The sequence below is a fragment of the Synchiropus splendidus genome, chromosome 14 (genome assembly GCF_027744825.2).
Source record: "Synchiropus splendidus isolate RoL2022-P1 chromosome 14, RoL_Sspl_1.0, whole genome shotgun sequence".
Taxonomy (NCBI): domain Eukaryota; kingdom Metazoa; phylum Chordata; class Actinopteri; order Syngnathiformes; family Callionymidae; genus Synchiropus; species Synchiropus splendidus.
In genome coordinates, this window is record NC_071347.1 from 13,437,013 (window position 1) to 13,463,620 (window position 26,608).

General features: G+C 42.2%; 1 protein-coding gene across 6 annotated transcripts in view; it reads right to left on the bottom strand.

Annotated features, from left to right (window-relative positions):
• frmd4a (FERM domain containing 4A) overlaps nt 1-26,608 on the bottom strand; it is a 94,765-nt gene that overhangs the window by 44,148 nt on the left and 24,009 nt on the right. The window contains exon 1 of one of the 6 annotated variants that reach the window (XM_053886177.1): nt 17,134-17,364. The exons of 2 other annotated variants lie outside the window; for them this stretch is intronic. In XM_053886177.1, coding sequence (XP_053742152.1) covers nt 17,134-17,220 — 87 coding nt within the window. In that variant the 5' untranslated portion in view covers nt 17,221-17,364. Of the gene's footprint in view, nt 1-5,074; nt 5,426-14,831; nt 15,646-17,133; nt 17,365-26,608 lie in introns of those variants that run through there. 3 more of the 6 variants (XM_053886179.1, XM_053886176.1, XM_053886187.1) reach the window with 3 other exon arrangements.

The window sequence follows — 26,608 nt, forward strand, 5'->3', positions numbered from 1 at the left end:
GGCAGATAAATATTAATGAGGATTACTGTGCTACTGCAGCACACCCACGGGAAAACAAGAGACTGGAACTGCACCTCTCTAGTTCTCCCTGCAGCGCTGTCTTTCTTTGTCGCTCTTACACCCACACACCTCGAAACACAAAAACTCCCACCCGCTTATTTTATTAGCCCATTAGTCATTAATTACTGAGTGAATTAATCTGTCAATACAGTGAGTATGGTTTTCTATTACCGATGTATTAAGCCACCAGCGGAACACACAATAACACACTGATGTGAAAGCAGGTTTAAGCTTGTGCTTCATGTTAATATGAGTGATGGTGGAGTCAGTGTGGAACTGCAGAGATGCGATATGGAGATTGAAACTGAATTCTGTTCTGGCTCCTACTAGTACAATACTTCAATAAAAATATATATTTTGTTTTGCGGTTAAAGTTTCAGCCGATTGAGTGATTGAGAATCGATGTGGGGAGGAAACCAGAGTATCCAAACAAACCCAGACAAGCTATGGTGGATCATACAAGAGGATTTTGTGTTGTTCTCAAAAAGTTAAATTGCAATTCGGCCATTCTAACATAACCGTGTAATAATACAAACACTTCAAACTCTCAAAACAGGAGAAAGACATTAATGTAAAGATGAAATTTAAATGAATCAAAAATAGTTTCTTCTGGTTCCAACAGCAAGGATGGTATTCTGCTGAGATATTTTCGGGTCTCCACATCCTGTTTTTGTTGAGAAGGAATGTAAGACTTCTTCCCATCAACAGCCATTGTCAAGCATTTTTTTTTTTCGGGAATCATCAGTTTGGAGGGGGCCGAGAATGGGAACACACAAACGCCTACATTCATCCTCTGTTGGCAGATGGACACAGAAGTCCACTTTCACCACAGCTCACTGGCTCGCGTGAAGAAAATACTCTCAGCGGTTAAAAAGTGTGTAACAGTAGATAGCAAATCATCTGCGTGTTGTTTGATGTTAGCAGTGACACAGACCAGTTCCATATGTCTGATTTTGAATAACGCAGTGATGAAAGACATGAGGTGGAGATTTGGGATTCTCCCATGTGCACTCATGTTTTTTTTTTTTTTTCACAAAAACATTCTTCTCCTGGAGCTGCCTTGGGGAGAAAAGGGGGGTATCCTTTCATGGCAGTCAGAACGAGGGATAAAGGGGGGAGAGTTGGAGGCTGCAACTCCAGTTTTCTCTTCCTCTTTTGTCTGCCTAATTGGGCCGACTGACCACAGCGTTCTCACCTACGCTCCTGAGGGCTTGATGGGAATCAATACTGTTGCAAGGAAGCCAGTCCTGCGGGCTGAGAAGAAGCTAAGTGACATAAGCTAATAGTACATGTTTTTCACCTTCTTTCATTTCATTTTTGTTTCTTAAGCATGTTTAGCTCAACTCTATTGTTTGCATAATTAGATCTCGGATGAGACAAGAGTCCACCTGAGCCGCACGATGTCACAGTCCGGCGTTGACCTTCTCCCTGACTGGCTGAAACAAGATGTTTAAAGGTTTAGATTGATTAGTATTCCTCTCTCGCCTGGCCTGTAGTGGTGAATTACACTTGGCTATTGCCTTTTTGCATTCCTATTCTGCTTGTGTGTGGTGTGTGAGAGTTTCTGTGTGAAGTTCAGATCCTCAACGATCTCCCTCCTCCTGGCTGCACCCCTTGCTCCCCTGCGGTGAGGCTGACAACAACATGTTTGCCAGGGTAAGACCCCCAATATTTCGGGGTGTGTGTTTTTCAAAGCCCCTCCACCCCCCTCGCATTTCTGCTTTACCGCACACCATCTTTGTTTTTGGGCTCGATTTACAAAGGAGGCACGAGGATCTTAAACTGATGTTGAGATAACTGGACGGTAATCCTAATTCAAAGCACAGAGGTAATCTACACAGAAAATATCCTCTGTCAGAAGCTGCTTAAACTGTCAGCACCAGCTGGGTGATTAATCCTGAAATTATACTTCTAGTATTGTTCCATTTTTGTTGCGTCTCTTATTGATCGGAGAGGCGTCTTCTCTAAAGTGTGGTGGGCTTTACATGAAGATGTTTCTCATCCGTCTTGAAGTGCCGGCAAACACAACAATTCATCTGAATTAAAGGCTTGACAAGACAAAGCAGAACACAAGTGCTTAATCACTTCTAACATGAGGACATGGAACGTGCGCATCAAGACGATCAATCTCAATCTATAATCTTATTTATAGCTCTCAGCACAAGAGATGCTTCTTTATATTGAAGAGCCACGCACTTGTTGGTGTAAATATCTACCAAGTAGCCTTGTCATAAACATCTGATCAAATCTCTGGTGAATATTCATGTACTCCTCTTGTAGTACACGTAGCTTGACTAGTGGATCAACAGTGCACATTCGTAATGGGTAGTCGAGGTAGTCTGGAACCCTGACAACTCAAGCTCAGTGTTTCCATCAGTGCACAAGACTTAGCACAGTATTCTAGTTCGATACTTGCTTAATTCTGAGTTTATTTCAAGGCACAGGGGCCAAAACTGGCCGACCAAGTTATATCATGCGGTCCACAAGAGCTGTGAATACATATAGTTGAAGTTATCTCTTAGATACTTGGATCACCAACAGCATATTTTGATATGTTGACCCTCAAAGACAGGCTTCTGGTGCTGTCTGGGCTGGTGCGCCCCCAGCAGTCAGAGTCTGCTCCTAGATTTGTAGTCTCCTCCTAAATTTGTAGTCTCTCACCTACTGTAATAGCCATTTTATTATCGTCCCATTATGCTTATGATCTGTGAAACATTCCATAGAAAGACATTTCGAATGACTAAAGAAATGCATGTGAAGACCTTCCATTCTAAATGAAACAACTCTTTTTAAGACGTTCATTTCCTGTAAACAAGGCCAGTTCCGATAAAACATCTGATTTCAGGATCTGTGTTGCATAATTCCAGGATGATAAAATAACAGGTCACGACAGGCCAGAGCAGAACAGGACTGCTGCCGTCTATGAAAGTATTACAGCCAACCGGAAATCATAAAAAGACCATTAATAGGCCAAGAGGGAACCACTGTATGGTTCTTTTTTTCACCTGCATGCAAGATTCTAATGTAACTATGTTGTATCTGGAGATTAGGATGGAATCAGTCAACGTATTTTCTTATTTAGCTTTAGAAAACATCACTCCTTCACTCTGAAAAACTGCTAAGGTTGCCAGCAAGCGCCAGCATTGAAATCACATCTCCTTGATGATTTGGCCCACAGCCGGCTTCAGGAAGAATTCAACACAAAGAGAATGAAAATGCAATCAGAGAAGAGGCCTCCCTTCGCTTCTGAAAGTGAAATTCAGCTTTTCTTAATTAATGACAATATGTGAGCGTGCGCGTGCGTGAAGGCAATCATCCTCTCTCTGTTCTGCAAGCCTGTCATTTTTCCATTTTCCTCATCAGTCATCTGGCACATGATGATTGATGATGTCCGACACACATTACGTTTCAATGAGCCACTAACCACGACAATAACTACAGTTGTGTTATCAGTTTCTTTTGGTTCCTGTACAAAGTTGCTATTATTTTCAGTCTACAGCACAAGTGACACAGTGAATCAGGTCATGAGTGCAACAATGAATGGTCCACATTTTGTGATGGGTAGATGAGGTTTCATGAAACAGTGTCCTGATTTTCAGAGGCCACCAGGTGGCACTGTCTGCTCTAAAACGTTTGGACTTGAACAACAAATTCAATGAAACCTTGCATCATTTCTGAATCAAGCCAAATAGCCTCGGGAAATTAGGACATTGTTTCTTCAACTCTGCAATAGTGTTTCATGATACCTCACCTCATCTCTCCTGGACACTCCAAAGAGATGCAACAGCCTCACTTGAGTCTGTAAAAAGTCCCACCTGTGATGACTAATACTCATGCCTGCAACCTGGATTCATCCTCACAGTCTCAAAAGCTATTGTTGATTCAAACTTATGCATAATGTCCAGAGTAAATTAGTGAAGATTTCAGTAAATCCAACATGGGATTGGGGCTTTTAGAAGCTAAATAATTGCTATATTTTAGAGAACGATCCAGGTAAAAATGGGATCCACATGTGGCACTCAGGTAAATTGCGACGGCCTCTCACAAGTGCCCATCCCCTATTTAGAGAAAAGGCAAAACTGACTTCATAGATTTGTGTAAGCGCTTCAAGATTTTAGGGAAAGCACAGTTAAGAGCGAAGCCTAATCCAGGCACACTCATCACTTGCAGACAGTTCTCCCTAAGTCTGATTCACTTAATGCCAGTGTCTTTAGGACTTGAAAGCAAACTGACAACCACCGATTTAAATAAAAAGCAGAAGCACCTCGCAGCTGCAGATTCAAGCGTGGCTTTTTGTTTTGTCATCCCGTAAGCAACTTTGGAAAAGAGGCAGGTATAAAGCACGCGGCAGGTTTCAGCTTGTCGCTCAAATGACTAGCAAGTGAACATTCCATGTACAAGTTCAACTGGACAAGAATTTTAGTTTTCATTCCTCTAGATTCGGAACAACCAGCAAACATCTATTCACTCAGTTCAGCAGTTTGTATTTTGAAGTCCAATGTGTGAACCAGAGAACATAGGAATGCCAGAAATGTCTTCCAATAGTATATATTAAAAGATCATTACGACACTTGGCTTTTTTCAGAAGTAACAATACTGTGATCTAAGACCAAAAAAAGCTTGCTAATTTGAGGATATAAGTGTCAGTTTGAGACTCTCAGTGTTTTCCTAATCCACGATAAAAGCTTGCTTGAGGTTTCCGTGTGAAAAGGAGGGGATCACTCGTGTCTGTTTAATTGAGACAGGCGCTCAGAAGCCCACACGGAGACTGAGGGCTGAGGATGGCAGAGGAACACATTAGCGGTGACAGAGCCAGACGGAGCCTCCGAAGCAGTGACGGACTCGAACACGATGAAGATTAAAAGCTTTGCCTCTGACCACCAACTCCACTCTAATACAGTCCTCAGGATAAGCCAGCAACGTATGCTAAATCCCACTTACTGTACACAAGAGCAGGTCCAGGTGGGAAAACAAAGTCGGAGAGAAAGTGGGAATAAAGAATGAGGAGTCTTACCCGCTCCCCGCTATTTCTCCGCAGAGTCCCAACCGGCAGCTTGAGCATCATCCGGCGGGTTCTCCCCGGCGTCACAGCTTCCTGGACCACCATAGTCCGATCCAAAGAGTGCGCGTCCGTGGGAGTGTGAGCATGAGAGAGTGAGGTGGGCGTCCTCGCTATCCCGTCCAGCCTGGCAGCTGGCTCCACGCAAGCCCGCGTGGGTGCGTGTACGAGGAGATGGAAGTGGTGGCTGAGGTCAGTAGTCCCACACCAGTCCGATATTCCTCTGAGCCAAAGCGCTGCCCATGTTGCTCGGCTCCACTCTGCCGCTCATGAGGTTGAATGTGTTAGTGGGAGTGTGCTTTGTCTCTCCTCTCTCTTCCTCAGCGCGCCCCCCCTCCCTCCTCGCCTCTCCCCTCCTCACTTCCTTCAGTTGGGGGCTTAACCAGGTCACTGGATTAAAGTGACGTCACCACTGTTATTAGCATCCAGGCTCCCGTCACGTGAGGCAAAATGATGTGCGTGTGGGTGAGTTTAAACACACTGAAGCCGGCACACACATACACAAAAAAAAACCTCAAAAGGAATATGGGATGTTTAGCCATCTGGTAGTGAGATTATCTTTAAAATCCCAGATGCGGCTCCCTGCACTGTCTGGCTGGTGCGATGGAGAATATACACACACGCTCAAAACGCATCATGGCGCACACTTTCTTTCCTCGAAAAATCCCTCCTGTTAAATATGCAGAAATGGCATGGATAATGTTTTTCCTTGAAAACCAGCTCCGGCAGTTTATCACAGAGGCAGCAGGGATTCATTTGGCTGAGTCAGTCCTGGCGAATCCACCACCTCAGTCTTTACATGTCCATTAAAGCTATTGGTCTCATGAGTTACAGCTGCAACTAGTGACTTACTGTCATATTCCCATCATCGCTCAGTGCTGCCTCTGTTCGCCTGTGCACGTCGATACTAGCTGTCAGCTGATTAACTAAAGTGGATCTACAGCGCACACACAGATGTTCATGAGGACGTGAGCATCATGGACCCAATAAAACTCAACACTGCTGCAGAGGAATACAAACTTCAGCCGCCGTTCTTCTTCCTCAAAATTCACACTGCGAGTCACACATATGACACTAAAGTAGCACAGACATAAAAGAGAAATCAGCTGCTGTGGTGATCCCAGTGAGCATTATTTATTCAATACTCTGGCATGAATCCAGATACGTCCATGCGACCGTGGCCTACAGGAGTACATTAGCAATCTATTTATAGACTTGGGGTCTAATGTTTGAACCCACTGTTCAATAGTGAAGCACGTTCAGGTACATTAGGACCACACATCCACACAAACAACACCATAATACTCACATCAACACCACCAGAGCCGCATTTTAGACTTGGATGCAGCCATTTCTCCTCTTGCTGCGGATAGTGCTATGCAGTACATGCGCGGAAAGCAGACCAGCCGTCGGCACATTAAGCCTAGTCATTGTAGCCTGAAACTGTCCACAGCTTGCGTATTGAAGCAGAGACACTCACCTCAATCGAGTCACTAAAGAATGCCACATCTACGACAATGATGAAACTGTTCTTCTGTCACTCATAGTTAAATTGAAAGCTCAGATCTATGTATTAATGTTCAGTTCACAGGTTCCTCACCAGAGACTGGAAACCAACCCGGGTTAAGACCCTGTAACCAATACGTCAAGTCCTGTACTGTAATGGTATGTTTTTGTCAGTGTGTATATATCTGTATTCAAATAAAAATTTCAGAAAATGTTGGTTATAGGTCGAGGAACAGCTGGTTACATTATGTGGTTTGAGAAGTCATTCACTTGAATGGCTATTAATTCATTTGAGGCAAAAAAAAAGGATTGATCTAAACTTGTGGACCACATGATACGAAGAGTCATAGCCAAAGTAATGTATAACACTAAATGAGACTGAAAATGTAAGTTTAAAAATTCAGGATAGAAGTGCAAAAAGAAAAAAAATCTGTGAACAGGACATTCTGATAGCTCACCTACACATATTCAACTTACACTTCAGTATTCTGGTCTCCAATATTAAAATGCGATTAACAGTGGTAAGTCATTAATAAAAATCGAGTACCAGGCCTTTATCTGTTCCTTATCACTTTATAAAATGGATCACGCACTGGAATCACTAAAATAAACTGACTTTCAACTCACTTTTCTTATCGAAATGTGTCATTAAATAATTCAGTTGACATTGTTTTAGTGTGCCCAATGTGCCCTGTGCTGATCCTGCATCCATACAAGCCTCAAATAATGCAGTTTAATAATTTTTAATAATTTTCACCAACTTGCACAGCCTATTAAGATGACAAGAAATGAATTTTGAGATGACAGAAACAATCACTTAATGCAACCTGTGCAGCATTTCTATGTAAAATATACTGTATCTTCCTGACGCAATGACGTGATCAACGGCGTTTTCTTGCTCGTAGCCACGGTGGGAAACAAACAAACTCTGAGCATTTTCGCCGCCACAGGCACGTTGACCCATTTCAGTCAACAGGCAGACGAAAGTCGAGGCAATGAGATTTTTCCTTGGCGATAAAAAGCAAATCCAATATTCAGTATGTGCTGCATTCATGAAATAAAAATGAGCAGTTAGGATTTCCTCACACCTGGTGTTTGTCAGAATGGAACTGACAAACACATTTGTAGACGGGGTTCATTAGAGATGCTAATGAGGATCAGGGAAAACATCTGGGAGATTTATTCTGTTGAAGGTTTGTGAGTGTTTTGTAGATGCGATAGAGGAGTAGGATTTCGCTTGAATTTATTGTGATAACCCAGTTGGTTTTGGCCCACGGCGGTCTGAGCCGTCCCTGTGGTCCTGCTTCTCTGTTTTCTTTGTGTGTTTATGCTAATGGCCTGAAGCTGGACCCTCTCCGCGTCCACTGCACTGGAGAGTTATTCTGATGGCGCCCGTACAAAAAAGGCTTCAGTTACAGCATCTTAAACACGTTTAATGAAATAATTCAGTTAGATTATCAAGTGATCTGGATGATGTCATACTCTCTCTGGAGGATGTGAGTCGTGCAGATAAGTGGGCTTCCTCCCCTTCATCCTCCCTGAACCAATCGTAATGACTTCTCCACAGGGGGACGATTCTCCACTGTGCTGAAATAAGAGGGAAAAGAGCTCGGAGAGGCGACAGACTGCTGCTGATATTCACTGGAAATAAGAGCATTTATGTGGCTTCTTCTCATTCACTGGGCTTTTGGAAATAATTGGAGGAACATATGGACGGGTTCTGCTGGTCAAACTGTGACGCTCACTGAAACATCTGCTAGGTGATATGTGGGTTTGTGTGTACTACTAAGTATGTGCCATTTGGGTCATGAGGACACAGTGTATTATAAGGCAATTATATTTTTGCTCCCTTGATGTTCACTTTTTTCAATTCTTGATCAGATGTCAAAAATGCCTTTATCACATGACCACATTACGGCAGGAGCCCATACACTACAACATTATGCCATAAAGTTGGGTAACTTAGCGGTGATTGCTAGGACTGTAAACTGTATGTTCGCTCATTATATTTTGGCCTTTGGAACTAGAAAACTTCTTAATTTATATCAATGTTCAACTGAAGAGCCAGGAGCCCGATCTGACCCACAATGTCATTCATTGTGGTCTGTAAGAACTAGAAGATTAAATTCAACACACATTCACCTTCAAAACGTCCAATGAAAACAAAGAATAGCATCAAAATCAAACCAATCTATTCCAATTTTCCATTAAAACTAGCACACAACAATGATCTTCAGTTCCTATTTTAGGTTCTTTTGAAAGGGAGATAACTGTCCAATTGGTTGGGTAGATGTTGAGAGGTTTCAGTGGAGGTGGAGTCTATGAAACTGTTGACAAACTAGCTCCTACACCTACCCCCTCTTGTCTGCTGAGCCGAGTACAGCTCTGCTTGCCCACTCATCCACACTTTCAGTTTATGCATGCAATTGTGAGTTTGTTTTGTTTGCCTCCTCAAAAATATTTCCTGGTGCTTAACTGTACTACAGTTCTACAATGACTGTATATGTGCACAGTGCACATTTGACTGTGTGTCGTGGTCAGTGCAGTATTGCTTGCTTACTAAAATGATCTCAATTGTCAATAATAAACTTGAGATGACTGTACGTTTTTCAATAATTTCATTGTGAATAAGTGTAATAAAGTATGTCTACTTTACTGGAAGACCACAATTGAAGACCTGTTTACTACACATAAATAAATCTTCAAATAAACCTCTGCCTGATGCAGCATGATGAAGTCATTGTCCTTCTTTAGCAGGAGAGAATGTTTTCTGTATTTGTGAGGTTTGAGTTCCCATCAAAAACAACAAAAACCTTATGATACAGAAGTATGCAACACTCCTATATATTACATTAGTTACCTCTGCATAGAAGATCTTTGTTATTCGGTGTCACTTATTGAATCGTACAAAGACTTGATGAGACGTGAACAGCGGACATTCTGTAACTTAATTCAGTCATGCGATCCTTAATGTTATAAGGCTACATCAGTGGAATGTGCCAATCATCAGTCTATTATGGAGCAGCGGGCGACATGAATGGGCTCTAGATGAGCAATTTGACTCGCTGAATATGAAATGTGGCCTCTGAGTTCCACACTCCTGCCGACTGCGACCAGATGAATTCAGAGAATGAAATAATAAATGATGGGATTGTTGCGTCACGTGCTCATATAAATTCCGATTTATGATAATGGCCTGGTCAGATGGCCTTGAAATATTAAGGCGAGATTCCAATTCAATCGGTGAAGATGAATTATAATGATCTTCAAGAGGAGGTGCTCAGGACCGAAACAATTTCAGAGCTGAGCGCTGGAAAATTTCAAGGTTGCCCAACTGGCTAACTGATGACTTATTACTCTGCTAACTGGCTGGAGGAGGTGCAGACTGTGTGGACTCAGGTTCATCTATTCATTTGGATTTTACCCAACTGCTTGACCTTTTCACCCCTTCCACTCTTGCCTTATTAAATCGAGATCATGACATAAGTCCTATTTGTTTAGATTTAGCTTGAGTTTGCTGTGTTTAAGCTTAACAATAACCATGGTTATGAAGTCAAATTGAAGTTCTAGACAACGCTCTCCTACACCATGTGCACTTCATCACTGTTTCCAGTTTACGTTTAATCCTTTAGTGACTGATTTAATTGCACATTAGGTGATAAATCAATTATTAATCTTCTTACAATCCATCTTAACACCATAATTTCAATGAAAAACACTGCGAAACTAGAGACAATAAACAAGAAGCTCTATAGCAAAAACCCTTGATGTAGAGGAATTGTCATGACATTTTACTCCATATGTAGTAGGGTGCAGGGTAAAGTTAATTTCAACAAATCAAACTAGACTCAGTAGAGAGAACAACAAGCCTATTAACCTCATTATAACAGTGAATATATTGTTATTATACCACAAGATGCTAATTCATGGCGTTCCCTGCCACCATAGCTTGATGTATCACCGTATTCCAACTGCTTTTAACTGCATATCGAACAGCAAATTATGAGGCTCTTGGCTCTTCAACAATGATTTATATTCATAAAAGCTTTAATGGCAACATCAGCTCTATGTTTGAGCTGTAGCTTATGGATAGCACTTACTGTTCAAGTGCTCCTTGGTTCCTCCAGGGTTTGCCAAACATACGTTTGGCTAGTGCATTTGAAAGCCTTTTGAATAATTCCTCAAAATCTCCCTATTTTACAGTGTAATCACTCAAAATGCAATGCATTTATAATCTACCAAAATACACAGAACTGTTTGGTCTCGCCTTCATATGGTAATGAAAGTAGCGTAGAACAGTACACTTCCTTGAGGAACACCTCCAGGACTCAGTTTGATTTAAGAAAAATTTTCATTAAAAAATTTATTTACGCTGACATACCTGGACTTTCACCCTCCCATTTTAACATTAAACCTGGTGTGAAGGAAAAGAGCTTTGGAGAGCTGAGCAGCCCTGCAATAGCAGAGTGAGCATACATTGTGTAATGCAATTTCAGCCGGCAATACATTTAGTAAACATCTTCTTTATGTATTAACATGTAGTGTATTTCAGTTAAAGAGAATACACCTCTTTTATGTGTGGTTGCCTGAGTCTCACTGCGCAGCCAAAGACATTTTTCACATCACCACATCACAGTCTTGCTCTCAGAAACCACAGCGCCTCTGTGGCCAACCTCCTCTCATGATACCAACCGGCGCTGCATGGCTTCTGGGGGAGGAAAGCAAAGTGCTGAAAAGGACAGTGCAGTACATCTGTGATGGAGGCATTCCCATCCAGCTGAGGTCTGTGAGGGATGCGAGCGAAGACAGGGGGGCGGGATGCTTAGCTGAAGGGCTCGCATTAAAGAAGGAATGAGGATATTGGGGGAGAAACTGGGGGAGGAGAATGTTCGTGCGGTGCAGCAGGAGGAGATTCAATTAAACTACACAAGGAACGAATGCATTTTTAATCATAGCTTCATTTCCTGACTGTCGGCCTTTGTACGAGATTTCAAGGCGTCTTCAGAAAAGGGAGCTGCTGGCTTTCTGCGTGTCCAGCCCGCACCACAAACACTGACCGCTGGACGGCAACACAATGCACAGCAGCATTTGCTCCAGCTGATAAGTTACCATAAGCCTTTGTTTGACAGCAGCCAGGAAGAAAGCCAATTAGCTGACAGTCTTCGTGCCCTATTTCACTCATGCTAAGGACTCTTGTCTCAGCGTTTCTATGTATGTTGCTGATAGCAGAACAAACACTTTATAACCAAATGCTACAGAGTGAAGATCACGTGACTGTTTTTTTTTTTTTTTAGCTTCTATCAATGTCTTCTATCAATCAATGTTGTTTGATGCATCACTGCCGCAATCATTTCCTGGTCTGTGGGTTTGAAACCTCTTTCTTGAGTTATGTGTACGGTATGTTTCAAATGTTGATATCTTCCTTTCCGTGATGCAGTAAGTCCCTCATCATGATGATGCTCTGTTTGGAAGCTATTCCTTTATAAAGTTCTCCCTGTCTGAAGTCTGCAAACAAGATTCTACAAGAGCGAAGCACAATGTGATGTAGCATTGGGCTTGACTCCGCCTCCAGTGCAACTCTGAACCCGCCCACCTTCATGCGCTGTGGCTCAGGCTGTCTGCATTGCATCAGATCATTAATTTATTGAGTGATTCAAGTTCAAAAGTTCAGCTCCCGCCAATCAAAGCGTTTCTGATAGGCGGGGCTTATGCGCATGTTCATATTTCAAATCATACTGTGCAAATATTGTGATGTGATCAATAGGTTTGCAAAATAATTTCACTCAATTAAGGTTTGTTCTTCTTGAAGGAACTTCCATTACATTTTCAAAAATGATAGTCAATAGTAATAGTAGTAATAGTAATAATCATTGAAACAGATGTGTTTTTTTCCCCCTTCCAAGGTCAATATATAAATACATAGGTCCATATATAAATACAGCTTTTAGTAAGTCACTTTGATTATCTTTGGGAAATTGTATGTAAAATAATCACTCCTCATTTTAGGTTCTTTTTAGATCATATTTTAAGATGCATTTTTGGTGTCAGTATTTTTCACATTTATTTTATTTATCTATTGCAAATTTAGTTTAAAATTTAAAATATGTATATAGTATATTTCTGCAATAATACATTAATAAAATATTTTTTCTCAAATTTTTCTCAAATACTTCCTATTTCAACACATGTGCATACACATAACACATGTAATTGTTTAATATTCTAACAGTATTACTCTCTCCAGTCTATCGGCAGCCTGGAAAACAAATTTGGTGAGATGCTGGATGGCTGCTTGAAAGGTACACAATAGGAGTAATTACAGGCAGCAGTCTATTGGATGGCTCGGAGGGGGAAAAAAAAGAAAACGCCTCTTCAGTGTCTGCGCAGCGGAAGCTGTAAAGGAATACTTGCAATTTGAATATTTCTCATTTGAGTGTACAAAATGGCCAGATAACCCTCCTTTATCCCAGCCTCCAGCGCCGGGTAGAGAAATAAATAGGCTCTGTAATAGCAAATGAAGAGTATCCCATTTCTCCATCCCACATGCGGCGGTTGAATAATCTAAATTGTGTTCCAGCCTAATCTTTATTGTCAGCTGTAACTCACAAATCATCTATTTAATATATGAAAATGGCTAAATGTGCAAAATAGGTCAGCAAATTCTGGTATCAAATCTCTGCGTGTAGCAGTGACACAGATGTCCCACAGCGGTGGAAATGGGTGCTGATAGCAGCCGTTAGGAATCTCTAAGCAAGAAGAGATTACTGTCTCCTCCGACAGATGCCTGTGCCTACAAACATTGTTAAAGGGAAACAGAAGCTTAATGACCAAACTCATTACACAGAAGCCTGCAGATCAAACCCGGCCGGGGGATTTTGTTGTGTGCATGTCTGGGGAGCTAGACGGGAAAATATTGGTTCTTAAATGTTGCAAGTTATTTTTCATTCCCAAAGCCTGCGTTTGAATCACAGCAGGATCATCTCAGGGACCCATGCGCACCTGACAATCACAGTCATCAGATTCTCCTGTGTAGTTCCACACTTTTTATTCATTATCGACGTGTTTCGATGTGCAAACCTTGATTTACACTGCGGCAGATTCATATTTCACATGATCGATGCAGATGCTGATCATAAATGTGTTTCCTAATATCATTTATTTAATCGATTCTGCAGTCAAATATATTGAAATACTCAGAGCAGAAACTTGATCCAAGAGGAGACAAAATACTAGTGTTCTCTGAATGTGATTAAACAGGAAAATTTAAACTGCTTGAAGAGTCAAACTGTTGCTGCAATGGACCAGCAGTGTGAGTGGTGGGCTTTTTACCTGCAGGTCAGTAACACTAAACACTATGAGTTTTTATAGCAGGCGTAAGCAAGTACTGTATATCACACTGAGGATGGAGCTTGTGAGTCTTGAGTTGGTTGTGTTGCTTTAAATTGCCGGACTCTTGTTGTACATAAGGAAAATGTGCCACATCCACTGGTTAGTGGATTTTATTTTAGATATATTTTTATAATACAAAAAAGGTCAGTCATGAAAAAAGAAATTGAGACTTGAAGTTGGTTTCTTGAGTCTTTCATGTTAACCAATCTCAACGAAACAAGTGTTTTCATCCACGATCATCTTCCATTTAACTGGGGTTTATACATTTCCAAAACTCTATATGGGTTTTGTGATTTGCGCCGCACAAGTTTTGTGCTGTAGTCAAGACCACCTAACTGGAGACCAAGTTCAACAAGGGGTGTGCCCATGACCAAAAAGACTACAGCATTGGGACATACTACTTTTCCGCAACACTTGTCTTTAGATCTGATCTGATATTTTTTATGTGATTCTTTATGTGTCCCACAGTGGGGAAATGTATTTTTCCCTGCATAAGCAACAGGAAGATGGGACTATCAATCAAACGTCTTGGAGCATAACAAAAGTGACTGGTGCTCCACCCTTACCGCTGTAGTGTGCTATTTAGCAAAGGTAAGCTTTACTATTTCCCCACACATCACCGCAAAGTTTAAGCACATATATTACGCTAATGAATGAGGGAGCATCTGGAGGAGACGTGAACATATGCTGGCCCCTGGTCTGTAGCTGCAATTATGCACTGCAGAGGTCAGCAATGTCACGAAGGAGAGGAAAGTGATACAAGAAAATACTGTCAGCAAGGATTTCAATAAACAAAGGGTGGGAAACAAAAACTCACAAAGACATCCATAAGCATGTGCTCCAGGGTGACTTCCATGTCTTCAAGTCGACCAGCAAGTGTCATCGCTGCCTCCAAATCAGATATTATTCCAGCATAAACACGATATTAATGATGTTTTCCAGCCCAGGTTGTCCATCAAATTTACTAAAGCTGCAAGTCTGAATGACTTCATCCGCTGTGTGTTCCTTCTTTTATAATCCTGCAGCCTGTCGAATGGAGTTTTATCAAAGTTAGCCGCGCACTCCTCTGATCTTTTATCGTCCACATGGAGCTCCAGACAGTCCGTGGACAGAGTGATGGATAATTCAACACCTCGGTTCCTCACAAGAGAGGAGGAGGAACTGACTAATTTGCCTTTACATCATTTCATATTTGGACATCTTTGTAGCAGAGTTGTGAGGACCGGAAATCTCCTCCTCTTTTCCCGTCTATTATCACTGCCCTTTGAGTTACACAGTTAACGCCTTTGTATGAGGAGAGACCCCGAGGCAGCCGTTGCCCAGTTCTGGGCGCTCTTGGCCGGGGTCATCCTATTTTCACTTGGCCTCTCATCAATGGGTCTTTGTGGAAGCCTCATTACAAGCCAGTCTGGGATGCAGTGATGCTGTATGTCTCCCAGTCACCCGGGAGGAAAACAACAACAATAAAATGGCTGAAGTCTTATGTAACTCTTTTCTAGCTGGCATTCGGGGTCGACGCTTCGGGAAGAAAAGAGGGATGCATGGTAACGGCGGATAATTCAGTTGGGAAGGAGAGACAGAAAAAGCAGGATGTTAGCAGGACGCCACATGGAGGGAGATTGTTTTGTTTTCCTTTGAGTGCAGAATTCGCCCGCAGTTCCACGTCAGTCGGTTGACATGATTTCATCTTGTAAAAAGGAGTGAGAACAAGGGAGCTGTAAAACAAATACAAAATCTAAACACACTGTGAGGAAACTTGTTATCACACACAGAATGAAGTTCATGAGAAAACTCAGTTTCCTGCAGGAAATCAGAGGAGTCATTGATGTGCGTAATTGCAATAATGTCATCATATTTCTGCCCGGAGCTGTTCAGTCATTCAAAGGGAAAAAAAGGAATTAATTTCATGTCAGATGGAGAAATTCAACTCAAGGCTGTCACTGCAGCCGGAACAAAATCAGCCTCTAATGTATGAACAACCTGCAACTTTCTTACCAACAGTGCCAAGTCGCGTTTTTATTGACACGCTTCGACTCCTATTATAGTGCTTTCAGGCAGCCAAAATTGCAGCTTCTCAGCCCTTGTTGAGCTGTTGCTTGGCTGCCACGCCACTCTCTCCCTCCTTTTGATTGATTTAATGCACAATTACAAGTGCGGATTCCAAAAAGCAAAAACAAAATGACTGCAATATTAACGCAAGACCTGCCTTGTTGCCACCACTATTTTCCATACAGTGTGAAAGGGGCTCTACCACCAATTTAATTCCGTACAAGTTTGCACCATTATTTGTGAAACAGATCATACAGTCATAAAGAATATTCAACACTCACATCTACACTACGATGATCTATCCTTCAGAAAAGATGACCTCTGGCCTCACTCCCATCTGAGGTTTCCCAAATCATCGGTCTTCGCGAACTGTAGTGTAGCATCAATTTCATCTGCTCCGCACTCGCACACACGCTGAGTACACACGCTAAAAAAGCCATAAAACACCGTGGTGGGCATTAAAGACAGAGAGCCATCATTCCACTGTTGTTCTCGGGGGGCTTTTCCATCTTCGCAAAGTAATCTCTAATGCAACCTGCTGTGAATATGCAACGCTCGCCATTAAAATCGGATATATTCTTCTAATTCTCATCCATGCATTATGAATCGCCTCTGGTGTGGTGAAGGCGGACATATTTGGGCAGTGGAGTGGTTGAGCAGGTGGCGTGTGAGAGGCTAAGTGCTGAATGAAGTAAAGATAGCAGCAGGTTGTCTCTCTTGGCCAGTGTTCGTCAATTAGTGAGCAGCTTAGACTCGAGCAGGGGAATCACAGGACACCGTGTTTGAACAGTGAGGTTCAAACCCACAGTCATGCGGGACAAAGAAATGGGGGACAAGAAATTTCTATTGTGATTCACTGTCAGTGAATGGAAGATAAATAAGTGTGTTGGTTGGTTTATGCAGATGAAAATGTTAACCTATAACTGTGTGTGATCCAAAATGAACAGCTTGGTAACATCCATAATATTTGACAAAAAGAAATCACTATTGGTTCTTTGCGTTATTCAAGGTTACCTAGCGCAACAAATAAAATTGTTGTTATTTGTGTAATTGGTCAAAACCAACAGTACCTTCAGCCTGCTGAAGAGGTCCAACACTTCTTCTCCGAGAGTCACTTCCTGGATGCCGACTGTCCTGTTAATCCAGGAAGTATCCATGATCCAAGTTCTCTGCAGCAGCTCACGTGTCGACCAATCACTTATAAAGCAACAAATTCTGAGCCACAATAAACTCACTAACAACTTTCAGTTTGTGTCTTCCGCACGGTTAGTTCTGTCCGACCCGGTTGATCTGGACTTTTAAGCCGATTGGGTTCTGGGGTAGTGTGCTAATCAAACTCTGGGCAACTCTCCAAGCAGTTTACACAGACACACACACTTGCTGGTGTCAAAATAGAATCTACTCCAGACAGGTTGATCGAGCTTCTTAAGCTGCTGTTCACAGCTAAGTGTCTAAAGGAGTTTGCTACTTCCACGCTGGACAGGATGGCGTTAATGCGACAAGTCTTCACGCAACTTGAGCTGACCTATTATGCTATTCACTCAGGCAATTCTTTATTCATGTATTTTTTTATATATAAAGGACAGTATGACAGCGCTTCCGCCATGTCATTCTCTACAGCACTTTTTGTAATCCAAATTTCGCTGTGTCACCCAGCACCCCAGTTCTGTCACTCCATATCACGTCTCTGTTATCTGACTGCGGGACGTGACGCAGTTCCCAAAAGTGCATTGTAGTGGCTTAAGAAGAAGCAAGTGCCCTTTTGTTTTCAGCTCCGTTTATCTTGCCAGAGTTATGCAGTTGTTTCTCAGTAATCTATCATAAATAAAGGGGTGACTGTTGTCAGCAGCCAGAGAAGAATGGGCAGCTTGGGGTCTGGAATTCTGTCTCTACTGAACAATCAGCTCCCTATATATAAAATAGACACCAAAATAGCTCATGTTACGCGAACAGCCAGCATTTCTGTATGTTCCTAGATTATTTAATTTGAAACTAAAATGGCAGCTAAAGAGCTAAATGCACCTGGAACAATGTGTTCATTGTATAGAAATATTGTTTTTAATGTCAGGGTTGAGGACACACGCTGAGAAGATTCTGTTTTAATAGAAACCTCTGCTTGCAAATTATATTAATGTCCAGCTGAAAGGACAAAAAATATTGTAACTAGGAAATCCTGCATTGATTTGTGAGTGTACTACACATTAATTTCTACCTCACATCGCATGTCACTTTCTAATGTCACTGTCCAATGAAAGTGCTGAGCAGTTCTCCAATGGAAAGCAGGCTGACGGACCACTGTCCAGTCAAACCTGGACCATTTATGAGAAGACGGCTACAGCCATGATTGACACATGTAACAGCAGCCAATGACAACAAAGACACTGATGCATAACAAAAATATTTAAGATACACAATAAAAAACAACATGCCCAAACGACAAGTCTCTATGTCTTAAGGTTTCGAAAGGACCGCAAGTCAATTCGACCAGTCTTATGTGACCTATGGGAAAGTGAAAGGTAGAGTCGTCTTATTGTTATTGGTCAGGTCCATCTGCCTCATGGCTGCATTCAATAAAGACATATGGTTCAGATTATTAATATTAATTATTCAAAATGACTAAAAAAGTACTTTCAAATTTATGCTTGGATTCAAGACGAAGTTTGCTGGTAAATTAAGTTCTGGTAGTAGGAAGTTTTTGGTGGGCTGCTAGTGACACACGTCAAAATATAATGTAAGTCAAGTGAAGCAGCTTAACAGAAATCAATAAATAAGTCCTACATTCAATACATATCACAATTAAATTCCAAACAAATCTCCAACTTGCACCTTTACATCGCCCGCCTGATCCACTTCAGAACACTGAGCATACAGAAAGCGACAGAGGCATATTTTCCAAGGCTGGGTTGAATCCCTGTGCATTTTCTGCCCCAGTAAACTGAGCCCACTTTGACCCAGTAGCAGAGAGGTTTCCCAGCATGGCTGCACACGGAAACACAGAGACGCACATGTATTTACCAAAGTCGGCAAGACATTGTTTGCCTCACACCGACTGAATTAACACTTCGATGAGCAAATACGTGAAACATTCGGCCGGCTTACAGAAACTACTCAAGCAGAAAAAACAGCGCACTCATATCCACTCAAGCTCAGCACGGGCGCGTGAGTCCACACACGATTAGGAACCTTGATTTGTAACAGCGTGAGCGTTAAATCTTTGATGATACGGCTACATATTTCATTCTTACAGGGCTGATCATGAGAGGAAATGGGTTATACAAGATTATACTCTCAGGGGAAAACAGTTGGATAATGGGGAATGTAGTGACGTGGGTTAATGTGAGCATCTAAAGAACCACTATCATTTCATGAAATTTTGAATTGCCCCAATTTTTCATGTAACTCACACAGGGTAATCTGTATATTTGCACTATGCAGATGATGGAGACTCTATTGAGTCCTAAATAGCTAGAATTCATTAACCGCATATGGAACATTTACCCCAGATGGGTCGATAGAGGGCGCTCTTATCCGTGGTCCATGGTGCAATGTCAAAGCTGGAGTGTCTGAGCTGGCCTGCTCTGAACTCGCTCCAGACTCAGCTGAGTGTAAAGCATGATTACGCTGTCATGTTCATGCATGACTCAAGCTCCATTACACCGACAGCTACACGCATGCATGGCTCAACGTTAGCTGGAACCACAGAGAATCATTTTTTGCAGTCCGATCCAAATCCCAAACATGATTATTCGCACCTGTCGCCAGTGACCAAAATGAGATTCGACTTAGAAGTTTTTTTTGTCCTGGCAAAGAACTATGCACTGGACTCGTGGACTCCTCCTATGAACAATCTGTTTTCATACGTGAGGTCATTCGTGTCAAAGCCATCGCCCACTGGGTACGAATGGCAGCCATATTTGCCATAAGTTTGGATCCTGACAAAAAGTTGACTATATTTTTATGGTCTTCTGAATCAACATCTGAATCCATAAATATGTTTGGAAGGTTTCTTCAGTGGAAGTGAGCCAAGGCGTGAGCTCAGACAAGTCCTTTTAAAGGACGTTTTAAAGTCATTCATGTTTGATGTGAAGGCAAGTCTGAAGTTATTGAAAGTTCAACATGGCAGATTGGAGTAGTGTGGCCTTTTATCTTCTCTGGGAGTATATTAAAAGGGGAAAAAAAACATTCTGCCACCCCCAAATTGGACTCATCAGATTTTTAATAGGCTTCAGCTCAGTGAGTTGGTGAATAGCAGCGACCTGTAGGCACAGTTGATGAGTTTTCCCTCTGGGCACACATCTTGATGCTGGAGTTCAGATCTGTCAATCAGTTGACTGAAACAGTGTCTCATCCCACACTCCCAAATTGTAGCACAACAATTTGTCACCCATGGTAGTGTGTCTGTATCGTGTTATATATATATATATATATATATATATATATATATATATATATATATATATATATATATATATATATATACGAACTGCATGTGGAGTCAGTGTGGCGCAGATGAAATTCACGAACTGCATTTGTAGATTGAGTAAGTTCCAGCACACTACTGCCACCAGCTGTCCGATTAAGCACATTGCAATCAACAATATTTCAAATTCTTAAAAAGAGCAAAAAAAAAAAAAAAATCATCCTACTTTGTTGGAATTCCTGACTCATAGTATGAAACCCATAACGCACTGCAACCGGTAAAACCTTTACACAAGCCAAATGTTGGAATTAAATGAACATTTCATTTAACTAAAATGATTAAAAAGACTAATAGTGGAGCTATAATTCTCTCATTGCCACTAGGCTTAAGTTTCGTCCCTCTACCACTTCAGACACCAAAGAGGACACGCTCAGAAGTTCAATAGTATTGAGGTCTCGAGCAGTCGAAGCCAGCTTGGACAGCAGAGTGTTCACTCTAAAGTGTCAGTTTGATTTAATAACTGTGGACACTTCCGCCAGAGTCCTGGTGAATCTCTGCGAACAGCCTGACATAAATATATTTTCTGTGTTTCATCGTCACGTCAAACAGTTTCACGGGTCAGACATCGGTTTGATTCATGCATCCTAACACAGGATGCAGCTGTGCTTCGATCGCTTGTAAACCTCTTCATGGACAATGAATCATGACGGTCAGTCGCCAGCAGAAACATGCGCACAAGCACACAGCCAGCGCGAAGGGGGATGCACCTGTGCCTGTGGCCCCCCACACACGTACACTTCCAACTTCCTTGTTCTCATAATGAGCCAACATGACCTGCAGGGTTTTAAAGCCACAACATGTGTATGTTCTCCCAGGAGGACAGTAATCCCCCAGCCAGACGTGGTAAGCGCCGCCTCCTGCAGCAGGCAGCGGACTAAGACCACAGTGCAGATGGGCCCCACACCTTTGACAGGTGCTTCAGCAACGCTAATGCCTCTCAGACTGCACGAACGATGGGGCCAGATTGTCTTTGCTGAGGAGAGTAGGTACCCTCTGGGTTCAGCCAAGGAGACGTAATAGGAGATCTTCTGCACCACGTGACATCACCTGAGGCTACCATTGGACACAAGGTCTGAATTCTCCTTGCTTAAAGGTCTTGTCCTCTTGTCTATCATCACCTTGAGACACAATGAGCTTGGTGGACTCACATTCTGAGTGATCACCCATCAAGCAGAAAATAGGACTAGTGGGATGAACACTCAGTCACTGACAAGACTCATGGTTATTAATCACGTGCAGCCTGGAGCATATGCTTTCCTCGTACAGTGTCACAGTGTCTGCGTCCACCCACATAGATCCCCCCACTTTTTTTTGCTATCCTTATTTCACTTGCCGTCTTGTCTGTGGCACCCTCACCCCCCTCCCACCTCAGTGTCTCAGGAGCAGGCGGATGAGGACATTAATAAAACATAGATCGGTTCCTTGGTCATCACACAATAGCACAGACTCCCTGAGGTCCCCACCTGGTCCCATCTCTGAGAAAAATGTGTTCGGAGTCGATGACAGACCGTGTTTACTGGAGTCAAACCATGAGGAATCACACTTGGCAGCAGAGCGGCAGACCTGTGCTCATTAGAGCTGAAGGTCTACACACTGAAGTACATCAGACAGCGAGTCTCATTCTGTCTTCAAGCGGTTTTGACTCTTTCATTCTTCTCCTGTGCAGCACAATGAAGTGCCCAGGCTGGGTAGTGTAGAAAACCCGGGGAAGCCCATCACAGAACGCCATCTAGTGGTCAGACACTAAAGCTCCTTTCAAACAGTGGTTAAAAAGCTCCTTGCTCAAACTTGTTGGTGCTGAATTATTATTTCAGTTGAGGTTGACATGCATGGCCTTTCTGTTGAGGTGTGCGATCTCTGCACACCAGTTATTATCTATGTTATGGATAATGGGAGGGTTGATCTGTGACCTGTTTGACAACATTCTGGACGGCCTGCTTGTTCTTCTGCAATATGAGATCAGTAGTCAGTGTATTTACAAGACAGGCACTTTCCTCCAGGCACTCCGGGTTTCCTCCCACAGTCCGAAAGCCTACTCATGTTCATTGGTGACCCTAAATGGCCCAGCATTTTGAGTTTAAAAGGAGAAACCTTGAATAAACAGATATTGTATTTTACAGAAGCAATAGTGGATTTTGCGTTTGAAACTTAAACCTATGAAACTGTGCAAGAAAGAACAGATGTTCCCCAAAACCAGAGCCATCCCCACAAAAACACCCCGACACATGAATTAATGGTGTTCTCCGTGTTGGCAGATGCTCACATCTGTTCAGAGTGAAGTGAACATGCATGCATGCAGACAGTTACCAACCCCATCACGAATCCCGTTTAATTGTTTTAACAAGCAGTAACAAGAGTGCGGAGGGCCAGAAAGAGAGGCTCGGGATGATGCATGTATTCCACGGAGGTTGTGTCAGAGCTGGGTTAAATTCAGCGCGATGGCAGCTGTCTCCACATGGGAGAAGAGCTGCGATAAGGCACTTGGCGTTCAGTCCAAGCCAGCTGGAGAGAGAGAAAGTTGGATGATTATTAATAAATATTTCTCTTGGTGGGCATAATTTTATTCACCCATTCATTCAGCGAGCATCTGAGCGACGGCTCGGAGGCCGCCCTGCAGTCTGACTGTCTGGTAGCCTCCATGTACAGGAGCTACAGGGCGTTAAATTGAGAGGCCTGTGCTGCACATGTTGTGTGTGCCCCGTGCTCAGTCATGTATGTAATACATTTGGGCTCTCAGGGAGGTAATTTGTTCATCTATAATCTGCAACTTGAACTTTTAAAGTATGATGCAATGATGCTGTTCTCAGCATGATGTTAAGTAAAAATAGGTCAATATTCAGAATGATGTTGTACACATGCCAGTCCTGTGTGTGGCGCTGTATCGCTCTAGCATCAGTGAAGAAGAGAGCAAACTGTCAAGCAATGTTGAGCTCATAACATCACAGTCTTGGTGTGTTTGTGAGAGGGAGAGCAAGAATGTGCTTTAGTGTGTATCAGCTTTGTCGTCTTTAGCATGAAGTGCTTCGAGGATGAACCAGGACACTTCAAGCTAATGGTATACAATTGTATTTTCTAGTTCTTTTACCAAGGCGGGTCATTAACCGTAAGCCTTTTATTTGAACTCATCACAAGCTGTGTGATGTTTCTCTTTTTACAAAGGTGATAAAAGTGGCTGACCACTGACATATGTTGAGATAGCAGGGGGGGAGAATGCAGCCTTAGCAGTCTCTGAGAGGAGGCCTGCTGCAGGGACATCCTGCAAGGGACTGGCAGTATATTTGTTCATTTATTTATTTCCCACCTCATCGTATGCCCGGGTCACGGGGGAGCTGGAGACTATTTTAATGAAATAGCCTTCAGCAGAGGGGTTGTAGTTCATTTCCCCCAGGCAAATTTGATATTGTGACCATTATGAGGCATGCCACTTCTGTGAAAATATATTTTGAGACCAAAAAATTGGCTGCAGCGTGGTTCATTCCCTGTTATAAATAAACACTTTAGGATCAGAATAATATAGAAATGCTTAAAATACAAACTGAATGACTAAGATACAATATTATGACAAATATGAAATGTATTATTTCTGGTTAATAATGTCATCATTTGGAAAAGAAGAAAGATTTGGAAAGTCAAAAACAGAATCAAATTAAATATTTAAATATTACTGCCCTACATTTTAAAAAAATCAAAATAATACGACACGGTTTTTAGCATATTGGGTGACACTGAGGACAGTGGGAGAGGAGTGCTCTGTAACTTGCTTACACAATGCACAGTATGTGCGAGACTAAACGCTGTTAAATGCATATACAGATCCAATTTGTCGCCAAAATGTAACATCTAAATCTGCTCCATGTCCCAACATCAATGTGTCACAGTGTGTCCATGAAATGTGTCCGGCCGATTTTGAGTTATTTCGCTGACACAGACTGATGAATGTTAACAATACCATCAGTAAAATATTATGTGACTCTCTACACCAGGGCCCAAGAGAAGCAGCCAGACAACATCTTAATCTTACAAAGAGTTACACGGTTCTGAGCGCTCTTCAGAAAATGTACACGTTTGAGGCATGTTTTCCTGTCTTGGTCTTCTCTTACTGATAACCACACTCTTTCTCTCCCTCAGGATGTGTTGACCTCAGTCCATTTCATGGTTAGCCAATCTGAAGAACACAGTTCTACCAGCTTCCTCCCTGCTCCAGTAAAGAGGTCACAGTTCAGAGCCCAAGGGAAGACACATGAGCATCGAGGCAAGATGGCTCCATAAAGGAGAAAATAGGTATGGAATGGTGGGTGTTTGGTGTGGGGTGGCAGGGGGTTAGCTGGTGAATGGTGGAACAAATTGTTGTTTCCTGTTGTAATCATGTTGAAAAGCTAATAGTAGATGAGATTAACAGCGGCACTATCTGAGTAGTGGTGTGCGCAGAACTGCCCGCTGTTTGCAGATCTGATGTGAGAGGTGATATATGATACCGTTCAACACAGGGGTCAGTCTTGCTAGCAGAGGTGACACCGCTAATCCCTGCCTCGTTCATCACGTGTCGATGTATGTGCATGTGATTACATCCTCATTCGGCGAAGAGAAATTGCTTTTAAGATCGCCTAAAGGCTCAATTGTGTTTTCCTAGATACAGACACAGTTAAACTGCGCCGATGTGTCAGGCTGTAGAAATGTATGTTTACAAGCGTGTGCAAGATTTGTCACTGATGTTTAGATTCATTTTTTGCGCCACTTATCTTCACACTTGCTTGGCAGTACTTTTAAAAGTCTGTGTAATGTGACGGAAAATCTGCTCTCCCTTTGTTTCCATGACAACGTCAAACATTAGGTGCACCGCTGCTTTTCCTTTCTGGCGGCACAACTGCGCTCTGATTGATCTCATTGCTCTGCCTCTTCAGAGGGACAAGAGCACATTTGACATGGTTGACACAGTCGGACATAATCCCAAGCACACACACACACACACACACACACACACACACACACACACACACACACACACAGAGCTGTGGCACATCATCAAACTGCAAAGGGAGGCTCAGAAGCAAAGAGGCGAACTGTGAACTGTTGGTCCTTGTGGGTTCATGTTCGTCTGCAAAACACTTGAGCGTCCTGACTGCTGCTCCAAATGTCATCAATTATGAGAGTCCTTGTTACGACCTGAAAAAGTGTGTGTGCTGATGATCAGACTTTATACTCCAAAACTCCACACTAAAATGTGCTGGTTGTACCTGCACGAGTTCTGGTCTTTTCTAGTTGATAAAGGTTTTGATACCGCGACCCTGAGTGGATGGATCTGAACTGTACTGCACGAAAAATGATGATGTCATAGCCCCTCCTCTCCATTATGTCTCCGTTATGAGATCTTAGAGTGGCTCAATTTCCAGGTGACACTCTCCTATGTATTTGACGATTGGTTGTCAAGCGTGACCTTTAATAACAGCGCAACCTTGTTGTCACCTCAGACGCAAAATTCATTTTTGCCGCCATGGTCATGTTACTGTTGCTCTTCTGTGGTTTAAATGCAGTCATGAATACCATTCACTGGTATGGCAACAATGTTTTCAGCTATTTCTTTTGGATGCATTTTGTCCTGAGCTTGTACTGTTTGTGTCTTGACTTGTAGTGTAGTTTTCAATTTAATAATGTTATTATTATTATTTTGCTCAATAAAGCTTTAGACTTCAATATATTGTGTGTTCTGTGACAGAACTGAATATATAGAATAAGATATTTCCTTGTGGAATATCCAATAATTATCGTGTATGACTGGATATAAATTTAAGATGCCAAAGTTGTTTTACATAAATGACAACATGAGGGATAGTTTTAATGCTTTTTGTTAATTAAAAAAAGAAAGTTTGACCGTATTTGAATAAGTAATGGATGAAAGTGGAAACTTCAGTGTGACATATTCCAACGACTTTTGTTTAATAGCTTAAACATGTTTTCAAATGGATAAATATCAGTTAACCGCACAGACAATCCTCCATCAAATTCGTATCAGAGTTTAAGCAAATGTTTTTATGCTCAGTGATGTTAAAAAAAAAGAAAAACAACAG